This window comes from Fringilla coelebs, assembly GCF_963513975.1.
Source record: "Fringilla coelebs genome assembly, chromosome: 24".
Lineage (NCBI taxonomy): Eukaryota > Metazoa > Chordata > Aves > Passeriformes > Fringillidae > Fringilla > Fringilla coelebs.
The window spans coordinates 6,265,253-6,281,276 of record NC_140050.1 but is presented as its reverse complement, the minus strand read 5'-3'; the positions used below and the strand labels follow the sequence as shown (position 1 = coordinate 6,281,276).

General features: G+C 66.0%; 1 protein-coding gene across 1 annotated transcript; it reads right to left on the bottom strand.

Annotated features, from left to right (window-relative positions):
- Positions 1-961: 961 nt before the first annotated feature.
- LOC311162602 (myocyte-specific enhancer factor 2B-like) lies at positions 962-15,730 on the bottom strand. Its single transcript, XM_084221018.1, has 9 exons — positions 15,693-15,730; positions 7,843-7,922; positions 7,546-7,749; positions 7,325-7,468; positions 5,727-5,868; positions 3,299-3,444; positions 2,748-2,859; positions 2,574-2,661; positions 962-1,426 (listed from the first exon to the last, which is right to left on the bottom strand). The coding sequence occupies exons 2-9, from the start codon at positions 7,894-7,896 to the stop codon at positions 1,111-1,113; spliced, it is 1,206 nt and encodes a 401-aa protein (XP_084077144.1). The 5' UTR covers positions 7,897-7,922; positions 15,693-15,730; the 3' UTR covers positions 962-1,110.
- Positions 15,731-16,024: the final 294 nt, after the last annotated feature.

The window sequence follows — 16,024 nt, the reverse complement described above, 5'->3', positions numbered from 1 at the left end:
GGGATTTGGGGGACCCCCGGCCCTGCCTGATCCCGATCTGGGGGTGTCCAAGCGGTGTTGGGGGGACCCGAACCCCCCCCCAGAGTGTCCCCGTGGGGTGGTGGCGCTGCAGGACGCTGCTGTCCCTCCTTGTCACCCCCCCCCCAGCAGCGTGGCCGTGCCCAGCGCACCAGGGGAGGCTCCCCCACCCCAAAAATCGGCAGAACCCCCAAACCCAGCCCAGCCCTGAGCTGAAACAGCTCAGCTCAGCTGGGCCGGGCCTTAACCCCCGCCTTGCCCCCCAAATCCCGGTTTTAAGGGGTTTTTTCTTCTCCCACGTGCTCCGAGACCCCCGAGAGGTTTTTTTGGGGTCACCGAGGGGTGGGGGCAGCACGGCTGAGCCCCAAGGACCCCACCAGACCAGGGTGACCCGGCTGTCACCCACCCCCCGCTGGTCAGTGACCCCTGAGTGGGGGGGGGGACACGGGGGGGGTGGGGGGACAGCGACGCTGAGACCGAGGGGGTGCGGGCACGTGTCACCTCCCCCGTGGGGACACCGATGGCGTGCCACCCCAAACCGGGCTGCCTGAGCCCAAAAACCTCACAGCAGACACCCCGAGCCCCCCGACTCTTTATTGGTGCGAAGATAATAAATAGAAAAGAGCCCCCGGCTGGGGGCACAGCGCTGTCCCCCGGCCCGTGTCCTCTGTCCCCTCCCCTGTCCCCCTGTCCCCCTGGCCGCGGGATTGGGCCGGGGCTGCAGGGTTGGAGCCGCTGCCGCTGCTCTCAGTCCTGCTGCCACCGCGTGGCACTTCCCGGCCACTCCCGCTCGCTGGGGACACGTTGGGGACACGCTGGGGACGCGCTGCTGGCGCGGGGACAGCGCCCAACGCCACCGGACAGGGCCACAGCGCCGAAAGGAGGGGACTTGGTGGCACTCGGTGGCTCCGGGGAGGGCGGGGGGGGGGGGTCTCAAGGAGCTGCAGCCCCCGGGTGGGGACAGTGACCCTGCAGGGAGCCCGGTGGCACCGGGGACACGGGGGCGCTTCCCGAGGGGCTGAGGAGGGGGAGAAGCGATGGGGCTGCTCCCCCGAGCAGGGGGATCCCCCTCCCCGCACCCCGCCGGCCTCGCTATCTCTGCCAAACGTCCACGGGCTGTCCCCTCCGCGTGGGGACAGCGGGGACAGCGGGGACAGCGGGGACAGCGACCCTGGGCTCGCCCGGCGCGTACGGGGGGAAGCTCTTGGCGAAGTCACCGCGGGGCTGGGGGGCTCGGGGGGCTTCGCTGAGGGGCGCCAGGCTGGCCAGGGGGGGCTGGGGGGTGCCCGGGGGACAGGCCAGCCCCGGCGACACCCGCTCCGACTTGATGCTGACGATGGGCTGGTGCTGCGGGGACGCGCCGGGGACAGCGGCTGGCTCCTCCGCCGGGACCATCCGGCTGCTGGCCCTGCGGCGACAGGTGGCCGTGTCACCTGCCGGGTGTGTCCTTGTCACCCCTAGAGGGGTTGGGACCCCCCGGAGTTCCTGTCGAGCAGCCTGGTGGGGGGGTGGGGGGCTGTCCCTCGGTGCCAGCAGCGCCCGTGGCTGGGGGGTGACAGCCCCGGGGGTGCAGCAGAGTGGGGTCACCCTCGCCTTGTCCCCCCTGTCCCCTGCCTTACCACAGCGCTGCCGTGTCATGCCTGACTCCTTCCCCCCTGTCCCCACCCCTGTCCCCACCCTGTCCCCACCCCAGGGCCACCCCTGTCCCCACCCTGTCCCCACCCCAGGGCCACACCTGGCCTCACCCCAGCGAGGCCACATCATGCCTGCCCTGTCCTCCCCATCCTGCCCTGTCCCCCCTGTCCCCACCCCAGGGTCACCCCTGTCCCCACCCTGTCCCTGCCCTGTCCCCACCCTGTCCCCTGCCTTGTCCCCCATGCTGTCCTGCCCTGTCCCCCCTGTCCCCACCCCAGGGTCACCCCTGTTTCCACCCCTGTCCCCCCTGTCCCCTGCCCTGTCCCCCTGTCCCCACCCTGTACCCATCCTGTCCCCACCCTGTCCCTTGCCCTGTCCCCACCCTGTACCCATCCTGTCCCCACCCTGTCCCCTGCCTTGTCCCCCACACTGTCCCCACCATGTCCCCAGCCCTGTCCCCACTCTGTCCCCCCTGTCCCCACCCTGTCCCCACCCTGTCCCCTGCCCTGTCCCCTGCCCTCTTCCCACCCCGTCCCCCACCCTCTCCCCACCTTGTCCCCACCCTGTCCTCGCCATCCTGTCCTGTCCCCCCTGCCCCCACCTTGTCCCCCACCCTGTCCCCACCATGTCCCCTGCCCTGTCCCTACCCTGTGCCCACCCTGTCCCCGCCCTGTCCCCACCCAACCTGTGCCCAGCCTCTCCCCACCCTGTCCCCATTCTGTCCCCATCCTGTCCCCTGCCCTGTCCCCACCCTCTCCCCACCCCGTCCCCCACCCTCTCCCCATTCTGTCCCCACCCTGTCCCCAGCCCTGTCCCCCCTGTCCCCACCCTGTCCCCCCTGTCCCCACCCTGTCCCCAGCCCTGTCCCCCCTGTCCCCACCCTGTCCCCCCTGTCCCCCCTGTCCCCAGCCCCTCCTCACCCCAGCGCTGCCACGTCCCGGGGGTGCTGCCACGCCGGGGGCGGCTGCAGGAACCCGGGGGGCGGCGGGACCTCGCCAGCCCCAAAATCTGCGGGGTGGGATCACACAGTGAGCGGGGGGAGGTGACAAAGGGAGGGGACAGGGCTGTCCCGAGGCCGAGGGACCGCCACTCACCCGCCGGGGCCGGGCTGAGGAAGGGGAAGCCGGCGAGGCCGTGGCTCGGGAGGCCGGAGCCGCCGGGGCTGAGCGCGGGGCTCAGGCTCTGCAGGGCGGGGTACAGCGGCCGCTGCGGGAAACGGGGGGACCCCGATGGGTTCTGCGCCCCAAAACCCCGGGGGGACCCCTCCCTGAGCCGGGCCGGATGGGAGGAGCGGGATTTGGGGAGGGGACAGCCGGGTGGCCTTGGGGACAGCCGACTCACCGCCGCGGGGCCACCGCTGCGGGAAATGGGGGGACCCCGATGGGTTCTGCGCCCCAAAACCCCGGGGGGGGACCCCTCCCTGAGCCGGGGCGGATGGGAGGAGCGGGGTTTGGGGAGGGGACAGCCGGGTGGCCTTGGGGACAGCCGACTCACCGCCGCGGGGACACCGCTGCGGGAAATGGGGGGAGCCCGATGGGTTCTGCGCCCCAAAACCCCGGGGGGACCCCTCCCTGAGCCGGGGCGGATGGGAGGAGCGGGGTTTGGGGAGGGGACAGCCGGGTGGCCTTGGGGACAGCTGACTCACCGCCGCGGGGACGCCGCTGCGGGCGCTGGCCAGGCTGGCCGGGCACTCGCCACGCCGGCCCTCGGCCCCCAGGAACAGCGGCGGCGGCGTCTTGGTGGCCAGGGCGCGGCTCAGGCTGGCGGCAGGAAACAGGGGGTAGCTGAGCCCTGGGGGACAGACGGACAGCAGGACGCACGGATGATCCTCGGGGGATCCCCGTGGCGGTGGCCGCGGAGCCGAGGGCAGCCGGGTGTGCCCGCGCGGTGCCGCGCTCCGGCAAAGCCGCTTCCTCCGCGGCCACCTGGGCTGCGACAGGAGGTGACACGGCGGGGCAGCGGCTGGATGTGGCTCTGGGGACACCAACAGGGGACGGGGGCTGCAAACCCCCCGCTGGGGGGGCGCCCACAGCCGGCTCGGGGTGTCCAGCGTTGCTGCGGCCACCGCGCTGTCCCCGTCCCAGGATTTGGGATGCTCCTGTCCCCATCCCAGGATCTGGGATGGATTTGGGATGCTCCTGTCCCCATCCCAGGATTTGGGATGGATTTGGGGTGCTCCTGTCCCTGTCCCAGGATTTGGGATGGATTTGGGATGCTCCTGTCCCCATCCCAGGATTTGGGATGGATTTGGGACGCTCCTGTCCCCATCCCAGGATTTGCAATGCTCCTGTCCCCATCCCAGGATTTGGGATGGATTTGGGACGCTCCTGTCCCCACCCGAGCGTTTGGGATGCTCCCGTCCCCATCCCAGGATTTGGGATGCTGCCTGTCCCCATCCCAAGATTTGGGATGGATTTGGGATGCTCCCGTCCCCATCCCAGGATTTGGGACGCTCCTGTCCCCATCCCAGGATTTGGGACGCTCCTGTCCCCATCCCAGGATTTGGGATTCTCCCGTCCCCATCCCAGGATTTGGGATGCTCCTGTCCCCACCCGAGCGTTTGGGATGCTCCTGTCCCCATCCCAGGATTTGGGACGCTCCTGTCCCCATCCCAGGATTTGGGATTCTCCCGTCCCCATCCCAGGATTTGGGGTGCTCCTGTCCCCATCCCAAGATTTGGGATGCTCCCGTCCCCATCCCAGGATTTGGGATGGATTTGGGATGCTCCTGTCCCCATCCCAGGATTTGGGATGCTCCTGTCCCCACCCCAGGATTTGGGATGGATTTGGGACGCTCCTGTCCCCATCCCGTGCCCCCTCCCACCCCGGGGGGGTCCCACCGCTCAAGCCCCGGCCTTGGTGGCGTTTCCAGCCCCGTTTTTGTCCCCTCCGGGGGACGAGCCGCCCGTGCCGCCCGGCGGGCACCGGAAGCAGCTGGAGCCGCCCCGGGCCGGTGTTTCCACAGCTGCGGCCCCGTTCCGGCCCACGCGGCCCCGGGAAGGCCCCGGGACGGGAGCTTTGCATGCGGGGCCGGGCGGGGAAAATCCCCGCGGGGCTCGGGGGGGGGCCCCGGAACGGACGGGGTGGGCACGGCCGGGATGGGGGGGCCAGGGCGGGGATGGGGGGGCCAGGGTGGGGATGGGGTGCCCAGGGTGGGAATGGGGGGGCCAGGGCGGGGATGGGGGGTCCAGGGCGGGGATGGGGGGGCCAGGGCGGGGATGGGGGGTCCAGGGTGGGGATAGGGGGTCCAGGGTGGGGTGGCCATGGTGGGGATGGGGTGTCTGTGGTGGGGATGGGGTGTCCATAGTGGGGATGGGGTGTCTGTGGGGAGGATGGAGTGCCCAGGGTGGGGATGGGGTGTCTGTGGTGGGGATGGGGTGTCCATGGAATGGATGGGGTGCCCAGGGTGGGGATGGGGTGCCCATGGAGGGAATGGGGTGCCCAGGGTGGGGATGGGGTGCCCAGGGTGGGGATGGGGTGGTCATGAAGGGAATAGGGTGCCATGGTGGGGATGGGGTGCCCGTGGAGGGAATGGGGTGCCCATGGAGGGAATGGGGTGCCCAGGGTGGGGATGGGGTGTCTGTGGAGGGAATGGGGTGCCATGGTGGGGATGGGGTGCCCATGGTGAGGATGGGGTGCCCATGGCAGGTATGGGGTGCCCATGGCAGGGATGGGGTGCCCAGGGGGATGATGGGGTGCCCATGGTGGGGACAGGGAGTCCATGGCAGGGATGGGGTGCCCAGGGTGGTTAATGGGGTGCCCATGGCAGGGATGGGGTACCCACGGCAGGGATGGGGTGCCCAGGGGGATGATGGGGTGCCCATGGTGGGGACAGGGAGTCCATGGCAGGGATGGGGTGCCCAGGGTGGTTAATGGGGTGCCCATGGCAGGGATGGGGTGCCCAGGGTGGGGATGGGGTGCCCAGGGGGACAATGGGGGTGCCCCCAGTGCGGACGGGGCTCCCACAGCAAGGCCAGAGCCCCACGGTGCTGATGGGGCGCCCGGGGTGGGGACAGGACACCCACGGCAGGGTCCCCTCCCCTGTGCCCCCCCCCGCAGTGTCCCCGGGCCTACCTGGGGGCAGTGGCCCTGGGGACCGTCCCGGTGGCTTTGGAGCCGCGGCTCGGAGGGCGGGAGAGCGGCCCTGGCCCTGCGGGGAGCCCTCGGGGGCCGGCGGGGAGCTGCCGCAGGCGGCCTCGGGCAGCGGCACCGGGCTCTGCGGGGACAGCCGGGGTCAGGGACAGGGACCCTGGGGACACTGAGGGGTCAGGGACAGGGAACATCGGGACCCCTGGGGACACTGAGGGGTCAGGGACAGGGAACATCGGCACCCCTGGGGACACTGAGGGGTCAGGGACAGGGAACATCGGGACCTCTGGGGACACCCGGGGTCAGGGACAGGGACCCTCGGGACCCCTGGGGACATTCAGGGGTCAGGGACAGGGACCCTCGGGACCCCTGGGGACACTGAGGGGTCAGGGACAGCCACCCTTGGCACCTCTGGGGACATTCAGGGACACACAGGGCCAGGGACAGGGACCATCGGGATCCTTGGGGACATTGAGGGGTCAGGGACAGGGACCCTTGGGACCCCTGGGGACATTCAGGGACACACAGGGCCAGGGACAGGGACCATCGGGATCCTTGGGGACACACAGGGGTCAGGGACAGCCACCTTTGAGACCCCTGGGGACCCTCAGGACTCTGCAGGACAAACCAGAACCCAGGGACAAGGTGGGGACAGGACCCTTGGGGGCCCTTGGGGACCCTCAGGACCCTTGGGGACAAACCAGAACCCAAGGACAAGCAGGGCACAACACCCTTGGGGACCCTTGGGGACAAACCAGAACCGAAGGACAAGGAGGGCACAGCACCCTTGGGGACCCTTGGGGACCCTCAGGACCTTTCAGGACAAACCAGAACCCAAGGACAGGGAGGGGACAGGACCCTTGGGGACCCTTGGGGACAAACCATAACCCAGGGACAGGCAGGGGACAGGACCCTTGGGGACCCTTGTAGACTCTTGGGGACCCTCAGGACTCTGCAGGACAAACCAGAACCCAGGGACAGGGAGGGGACAGGACCCTTGGGGATCCTTGGGGACCCTTGGAGACCCTTGGGGACCTCAGGACCCTTGGGGACAAACCAAAACCCAAGGACAGGGAGGGGACAGAACCCTTGGGGACCCTTGGGGACCCTCAGGACTCTGCAGGACAAACCAGAACCCAAGGACAGATATGGGACAGGACCCTTGGGGACCCTTGGGGACCCTCAGGACCTTTCAAGACAAACCAGAACCCAGGGACGGGGGGGGGACAGAACCCTTGGGGACCCTTGGGGACCTTTGGGGACCCTTGGGGACAAACCATAACCCAAGGACAGGCAGGGCACAGGACCCTTGGGGACCCTTGGGGACAAACCATACCCAAGGACAGGCCGGGCACAGCACCCTTGGGGACCCTTGGGGACAAACCATACCCAAGGACAAGCCGGGCACAGCACCCTTGGGGACCTCAGGACCCTTGGGGACCCTTGGGGACAAACCATAACCCAGGGACAAGCAGGGCACAGGACCCTTGGGGACCCTTGGGGACCCTCAGGACCCTTGGGGACAAACCATAACCCAGGGACAAGCAGGGCACAGCACCCTCCACGCTCCACCAACGACTCACATAAAACCTCCCCCGCGCCAGCGACAGCGACAGCGACAGATCCGCTCCCTCCGCCACCCTCCTGTCCTTGTCACCGGGCGGCTCCGTCCCCTCCTCCAGCTCCAACTCGTGGCTCTCCAGCCCCAACCCTTTGCGCTTCAGCGTCTGCGGAGGGGGGGAGGCGACACTGAGCGTGTCCCTGCGGCCACCTCGGGGCCTCGGGGACCGTCCCCGGGCGGTACCTGGAGGATGTCGGAGTTGGTGCGGCTCTCGTGGGGCTCGCTGTACTCGGTGTACTTGAGCAGCACCTTGTCCATGTCGGTGCTGGCGTACTGGAACAGGCGGTTGGTGCTGTTGAAGATGATCAGGGCGATCTCGCAGTCGCACAGCACGCTCAGCTCGTAGGCTTTCTTCATCAGGCCGAATTTCCGTTTGGTGAAGGTGACCTGAATGGGGATGGGTGTGAAAAACCCCGCAAAAAAGGCGTCAAGTTCTCCAAAAATCTCCCCTCGTGTTTTGTCTTATTGATCCCGCCCTACCTGGCGGTTCCGCTGGTCCAAAATCCGGCTGATCTGGATTTTTTTCCGGCCCATTTTCGCCTCCTCCGCTGGGTTTAGGGCTGGAAAAGAGCGAGAAATGCCTGAGCCCCACAACCCTCGGGGCTGTCCCCAGCCAGAGCCCGCCCCAGCGCCGCCAAAAATAAGTTTGGCTGCGAAAAAAAATCGATTTTCGGAGGAAGTTTGGTCATTTTGTCTTCCGCGAAGATGGTGGCCAAGCGGAAAATGGGGGAAAATAGGGAAATTCTGCTGGGTTAGAGGGGAAAAAAATCCCCTTGGCCTTGCCCAGCCGCCCCAACCCACCACTCCCCGAGCACCTTCGGGCGCGATCCCAAATCCCGGATCCCAAATTCAGCTTTGGGGCTTTGGGAGCAGAGTTCCCACCCCAAACCCCGGGGGCCGCTCCGAGGCTGCTCCCGGCGGCTCCGAGGGACGGGGAGGGCGTTTAAAAGAGGGCCGGGCTGGCGGCGGGGAGGGTCCCTCGGACAAAAAGGGTTGGTTTGAGGTTTAAATTTGGGGATTTTTTTTAAAATTTCTTTTTTTTTCTTTTTTTTTTCAAGCTCCAGCAGACTAAATTTGACCTCCGCCGCTCGCGGGCCAGGAAGTGGCGGCACGAGGAGACAGCAAAGCGAAACCACCCGCCCACCCCGGGCCTCGTGAGCCCGGCAGGGACAGGGACACGGGGCTGGGGACACCCCCGAGCCACCCTGGGCAGGGACAGGGGGCTGGTGACACTCCCGAGCCACCCTGGGCAGGGACACGGGGCTGGTGACACCCCCGAGCCACGCTGGTTGTGGGGTGCCAGCACCCCCCGAGCCTGTCACAGCGCTGTGACACCCCCCTGCCAGCCCTGGGCAGGGACACGCGGCTGGTGACACTCCCGAGCCACCCTGAGCAGGGACACGGGGCTGGTGACACCCCCGAGCCAGCCGGGACAGGGACACGGGGCTGGGGACACTCCCGAGCCACCCTGGGCAGGGACAGGGGGCTGGTGACACCCCCGAGCCACCCGGGACAGGGACACGGGGCTGGTGACACCCCCGAGCCACCCAGGACAGGGACACGGGGCTGGTGACACCCCCGAGCCACCCTGAGCAGGGACACGGGGCTGGTGACACCCCCGAGCCACCCGGGACAGGGACACGGGGCTGGTGACACCCCCGTGCCACCCTGAGCAGGGACAGGGGGCTGGTGACACCCCAGTGTCACCCGGGACAGGGACACGGGGCTGGTGACACTCCCGAGCCACCCTGGACAGGGACACGGGGCTGGTGACACCCCCGAGCCACCCGGGACAGGGACACGGGGCTGGGGACACCCCCGAGCCACCCTGGTTGTGGGGTGCCAGCACCCCCCGGGCCTGTCACAGCACTGTGACACCCCCTGATGTCACATCCCCCCAATTCCTGTCCCCCTGTCACCCCACAGCAAAACCCACCCCAAAATCCCCAAATGCCACCACCGGGGCAGAGCCACGGGTGGCACCGAGCTGTCCCCAGGATGTCCCCGGTGCCCACCCCGCCGCGGGGACACACCCGGCCCGGCTCTGTCCCTGCTGTCCCCAACCCTCAGCCGCGGCGCTGGGTGGCAGCTCCGCCTTGGGGACAACTTCGGGGACCCCCAGCAGCCCCCCGAGCGCCAGGCGGGATGGCGGGGGCGCAGTTGGGGACCCTCGTGTCCCCCGGCGTGTCCCGCCTCCCCCTCTGCAGCGCGCTGCCATTTCAGCACCGCGCTCGGCCGCTATTTTTAGCCGATCAAAACTAATTTTAATTTATGGAAGGAAATTGCGCTGCCGTTCCCACGGCCCCGCTGCCACCCCGTGTCCCCGGGCCCACGCACGACCCCCCCCGTGCCCCCTCCCGCGAGGGGCAGGGGGTGCCCGGACCACCCCCGGAAAGGGCTGGGATGAATTCCCGGGGGAAGGACAGGAGAGGTTTTGATGTTCCCGGGGGGTTCTGGCGGCCCCGACACCTGCGGAGCTCCCCGGGGACACCCCCAGGTCCCCGCGGGGATTTTGGGGGCGGTTTGGGGCTGGGGTGGCACGGATGGGGCAGGGGGTGATGGCACGGGTGGGAGAAACCCCCAACCTGTGACCCTGCAGAGCGTCGGGCTGGGGGGAGGATGGAGGGATGGACACAGGGATGGATGGACGGACACAGGGATGGACACGGGGATGGACACAGGGATGGAGGGATGGACACAGGGATGGACACAGGGATGGACACAGGGATGGAGGGATGGACACAGGGATGGACACAGGGATGGACACAGGGATGGAGGGATGGACACAGGGATGGACACAGGGATGGACACAGGGATGGAGGGATGGACACAGGGATGGACACAGGGATGGACACAGGGATGGAGGGATGGACACAGGGATGGACACAGGGATGGACACAGGGATGGACACAGGGATGGAGGGATGGACACAGGGATGGAGGGATGGACACAGGGATGGACACAGGGATGGACACAGGGATGGACACAGGGATGGAGGGATGGACACAGGGATGGACACAGGGATGGACACAGGGATGGACACAGGGATGGAGGGATGGACACAGGGATGGAGGGATGGACACAGGGATGGACACAGGGATGGACACAGGGATGGACACAGGGATGGAGGGATGGACACAGGGATGGAGGGATGGACACAGGGATGGACACAGGGATGGAGGGATGGACACAGGGATGGACACGGGGATGGAGGGATGGACACAGGGATGGACACAGGGATGGACACAGGGATGGACACAGGGATGGACACAGGGATGGAGGGATGGACACAGGGATGGAGGGACGGACACAGGGATGGACACAGGGATGGAGGGATGGACACAGGGATGGACACAGGGATGGACACAGGGATGGAGGGATGGACACAGGGATGGACACAGGGATGGAGGGACGGACACAGGGATGGACACAGGGATGGCGGGATGGACACAGGGATGGAGGGATGGAGGGATGGACACAGGGATGGACGGATGGACGGACACAGGGATGGACACAGGGATGGACACAGGGATGGAGGGATGGATCCATGGATGAATGATGGACACAGGGATGGACACAGGGATGGATGGATGGATGGATGATGGATGGATGGATGGATGGACGGATGGATGATGGATGGATGGATGGATGGATGGATGATGGATGGATGATGGATGGATGGATGGATGGATGGATGGATGGATGGATGGACGGATGGATGATGGATGGATGGATGGATGGATGGATGGATGGATGGATGGATGGATGGACGGATGGATGGACGGATGGATGGACGGATGGATGGATGATGGATGGATGATGGATGGACGGATGGACGGATGGATGGATGGACAGACGGATGGATGGACAGCTGTGTCCCCCCCTCCAGCAGGGACAGGAAACAGCCCCAAGGATTCCCTTGGGGACAGTCCCCACAGACCCTTGCAGGCTGTGGTACCTCCGCGCCCCATGGGCCGATGCCCAGAGGGGCCTGGAAGGTTCCAGCACCCACAGGGGGATTCCAAGGGGGTCCTGGAAGGTTCCAGCACCCACAGGGGGATTCCAAGGGGGTCCTGGAAGGTTCCAGCACCCACAGGGGGATTCCAAGGGGGTCCTGGAAGGTTCCAGCACCCACAGGGGGATTCCAAGGGGGTCCTGGAAGGTTCCAGCACCCACAGGGGGATTCCAAGGGGGTCCTGGAAGGTTCCAGCACCCACAGGGGGATTCCAAGGGGGTCCTGGAAGGTTCCAGCACCCACAGGGGGATTCCAAGGGGGTCCTGGCAGGTGCAAACACCCGTGGGATGATGCTGAGAAGGTCCTGGAAGGTGGGGGAGGAGTTCAGAGGAAAGAGAGTCCCGTCCATCCAGGGGATCCAGGGGGTCCAGGGGGCTCAGGGGATTGGTATTGGGGTTGGGATTTGGTTTGGGTTTGGGATTGGGGTTGGGATCAGGATTGGGACTGGGTTTAGGGTTGGGATTGGGGTTGGGTTCAGGATCAGGGTTGGGATCAGGGCTGCAGTCGGGTTTGGGATTGGGGTTGGGATTGGGACTGGGTTCGGAGTTGGGATTGGGGTTGGGATTGCTCCCACCTCACCCCAACCATTCCCAGTGGGAGCTGGGATTGGGTTTGGGGTTGGGATTGGGATTAGGGTTGGGATTGGGATGGCGGTTGGGTTTGGGGTTGGGATTAGGGTTGGGGTTGGGTTTGGGACTGGGATCAGGATTGTGGTTGGGTTCAGGATCAGGGTCAGGGTTGGGATTAGGGTTGGGATTGGGATCACTCCCACCTCACCCCAACCATTCCCAGTGGGAACTGGGATTGGGTTTGGGGTTGGGATCGGTGTTGGGGTTGGGATGGGGACTGGGATCAGGATTGGGGTTGGGTTTGGGATTAGGGTTGGGATTGGCATCACTCCCACCTCACCCAACCATTCCCAGTGGGAACTGGGATTGGGTTTGGGGTTGGGATGGGTGTTGGGGTTGGGATGGGGACTGGGATCAGGATTGGGTTTGGGATTAGGGTTGGGACTGGGATCACTCCCACCCCATCACCCCCAGCACGGCCTCACCCCATCCCCCCACGCTGGGATCGGGTTCATCACCAACCCCCAGACCCTCTGTGCCTTTCGGGGTGTAAATTCCCAATTCCAGCTCCTAATTAATGAGCTGGGACCAAACGAACCCCGGGAGAGCCGCACGGGTGCCCTGGGCTTGGGAAGGTTTGGGATCCTAAAGCAGACCTGAAGCCTGGTTTAGGCTGGTTTAGGCTGGTTTAGGCTGGTTTACTACTGGTTTAGGCTGGTTTAGGCTGGTTTACTGCCTGGTTTAGGCTGGTTTACTGCTGGTTTAGGCTGGTTTACTGCCTGGTTTAGGCTGGTTTACGGCTGGTTTAGGCTGGTTTAGGCTGGTTTACTCCCTGGTTTAGGCTGGTTTGCTGCCTGGTTTACTGCCTAGTTTAGGCTGGTTTAGGCTGGTTTGCTGCCTCGTTTAGGCTGGTTTAGGCTGGTTTGCTGCCTGGTTTACTGCCTGGTTTACTGTTGGTTTAGCCTGGTTTACTGCCTGGTTTAGGCTGGTTTACTGCTGGTTTAGGCTGGTTTACTGCCTGGTTTAGGCTGGTTCAGGCTGGTTTACTGCCTGGTTTAGGCTGGTTTACTGCCTCGTTTACTGCCTGGTTTAGACTGGTTTACTGCCTGATTTAGACTGGTTTACTGCCTGGTTTAGACTGGTTTACTGCCTGATTTAGACTGGTTTACTGCCTGGTTCAGGCTGGTTTAGCTGGTTCAGGCTGGTTCAGGCTGGTTTACCGCTGGCACAGCCCAGCAGGATCCCTCTCCCCTTGCCCAGAAGTTTCCCAAAGTTTCCCAAACCCCTTTTTTGGGATGCCGTGGGCTTGGGGAGGTTTGGGACCCTGAAGCAGACCTGAAGCCTGGTTTAGGCTGGTTCAGGCTGGTTTACTGCTGGTTTACTGCTGGTTCAGGCTGGTTTTGGCTGGTTTACTGCTGGTTCAGGCTGGTTTACTGTCTGGTTTAGGCTGGTTTAGGCTGGTTTATTGCTGGTTTAGGCTGGTTTACTGCTGGTTCAGGCTGGTTTACTGCTGGCACAGCCCAGCAGGATCCCTCTCCCCTTGCCCAGAACTTTCCCAAACTTTCCCAAACCCCTTTTTTGGGATGCAGTGGCCTTGGGAAGGTTTGGGATCCTCAAGCAGACCCGAGGCCTGGTTTAGGCTGGTTTAGGCTGGTTTACTGCTGGTTTACTGCTTGGTTTAGCCTGGTTTACTGCCTGGTTTAGACTGGATTACTGCCTGGTTTAGGCTGGTTCAGGCTGGTTTACTGCCTGGTTTAGGCTGGTTCAGGCTGGTTTACCGCTGGCACAGCCCAGCAGGATCCCTCTCCCCTTGCCCAGAACTTTCCCAAACTTTCCCAAACCCCTTTTTTGGGATGCAGTGGCCTTGGGAAGGTTTGGGATCCCCAAGCAGACCCGAGGCCTGCACCCACCTCCCTCCTTCCCCCGGTGCTCCCGCACGTCACCGTGACGCGTCCGGCTGGCAGCGGGGCCGTGGCACCGCGCCAGGGCCGGGATGTCCTGAGGGTCACCCCCACTCCTTTCCCAGCCCCTGTCCCCTGGGGGGGGTCCCCTGGGGGGGTCCCCTGGGGGCACAGCCCGTGGTCCCATCCCTGCTGCCCTGCTCAGCTGAGCTTCCATGGAAATTCATTCCCTGGGAAACGCCAGCCTGGCAGCGCCGGGAAGGTTCTGTCGTTTAAAGAGTGAAAACAGCCTGAGGATGGGGACAGGGACAGGGACAGGGACAGGGACAGGGACAGGGACAGGAGGGACAGGGACAGGAGGGACAGGGACAGGGACAGGGACAGGGACAGGAGGGACAGGGACAGGAGGGACAGGGACAGGGACAGGGACAGGGACAGGGACAGGAGGGACAGGGACAGGAGGGACAGGGACAGGGACAGGGACAGGGACAGGGACAGGAGGGACAGGGACAGGAGGGACAGGGACAGGGACAGGGACAGGGACAGGGACAGGAGGGACAGGGACAGAGACAGGAGGGACAGGGACAGGGACAGGGACAGGAGGGACAGGGACAGGGACAGGAGGGACAGGGACAGGGGGGACAGGGACAGGGAGAGGGACAGGGAGAGGGACAGGGACAGGGACAGGAGGGACAGGGACAGGGGGGACAGGGACAGGGACAGGGACAGAGACAGGGACAGGGACAGGGACAGGGACAGGGACAGGAGGGACAGGGACAGGAGGGACAGGGACACAAGGAACTGGCAGAGGATCCACCTCGCTCTCCACGGGTGCCAGGGGGACCCAGGTGCACTGGGACACTCTGGAGATGGCACACGGAGGTGCCACCACCCTGGAGATGCCACATGGAGGTGCCACCACCCTGGAGATGGCACACGGAGGTGCCACCACCCTGGACATGCCTCACAGAGGTGCCACCACGCTGGAGATGGCACATGGAGGTGCCACCACTCTGGAGATGCCACACAGAGGTGCCACCACCCTGGACATGCCTCACAGAGGTGCCACCACCCTGGAGATGGCACACAGAGGTGCCACCACCCTGGAGATGGCTCATGGAGGTGCCACCAACGTGGGGATGGCTCATGGAGGTGCCACCACCCTGGAGATGGCACACGGAGGTGCCACCACACTGGAGATGGCACACGGAGGTGCCACCACCCTGGAGATGGCCCTGGCAGGAGCCTTGGCCATGTTGTCCCCTCCTGGAACCCGGCTGCCACCAGCACGTGCCACCCCAGAGAGGCGACAGCGCCATCGGGGGTGACCGCGCTCTCTGTCACCGCTGTCACCGCAACCCCACCGAGCCGACAGCCCGGCGCTGCCGTGCCTCAGTTTCCCCGTGCGCCGTGAGCTCAGCCGCAGCCCCCCGGAGGCGCCGGTGGCCCCGGGGGTGGCGGGGAGGCGGCGGCGGGGCCGGGGCAGGGCGGCTGCCACCCAGGCTGCACTTTTGGGTTAAACCCGGGCGTTCCTCCCTGCGCAGACACGAGTAAAAATAACCGCCCCGAGCTCGGCGCAAACCGCAGGCTTTTTATAGCCCCGCCATCCCGAGACGGCGGGGCGGGGGCCGGGGCTCCGCCGTGCCCAGCGCAGCCCGCCGGGCGCCGGCCCGGCCGCACCGGCCCCTCCCCGGGACGGCCCCGCTCCCCCTGCCCGTGTGCGGACGGAGCGGCGGAGGAGGAACACGGAGCAGACAGCGCTGCTGCCGCCGGTCGCTGTCCCCGCGGCTCGGTGCCGGTGACACCGGAGCGCGGGACCCCCCGTGCCCGCCGCGGGACACGCACCTGGGCAGCGGCGCTTCCTCCTCGGCGGCTCCGCGCGCTCCCGGCGCTGCAGCGGAGCCGGGGAGGCCCCGGGGCTGGTCCCGGTGCTGGTCCCGGTGCTGCTCCCGGTGCCGGTCCCGGTGTCGGTCCCGGTTCGGTGCCGGTCCCGTTCGTGTCCCCGGAGCGCGCGCTGCCGCCGCCTGACCGAGCCGCGCCGCTGACATTTGCATAACCCCGCCCACCCCGCCGGAAGATTTGCATACAGCAGCCGGGCTGTTCTGCCATTGGTTAGCGGAGGGTGTTTATTTGCATAGTCACGCCCTCGTCCGGGTGAGGGGCGGGGCGAATGGAAG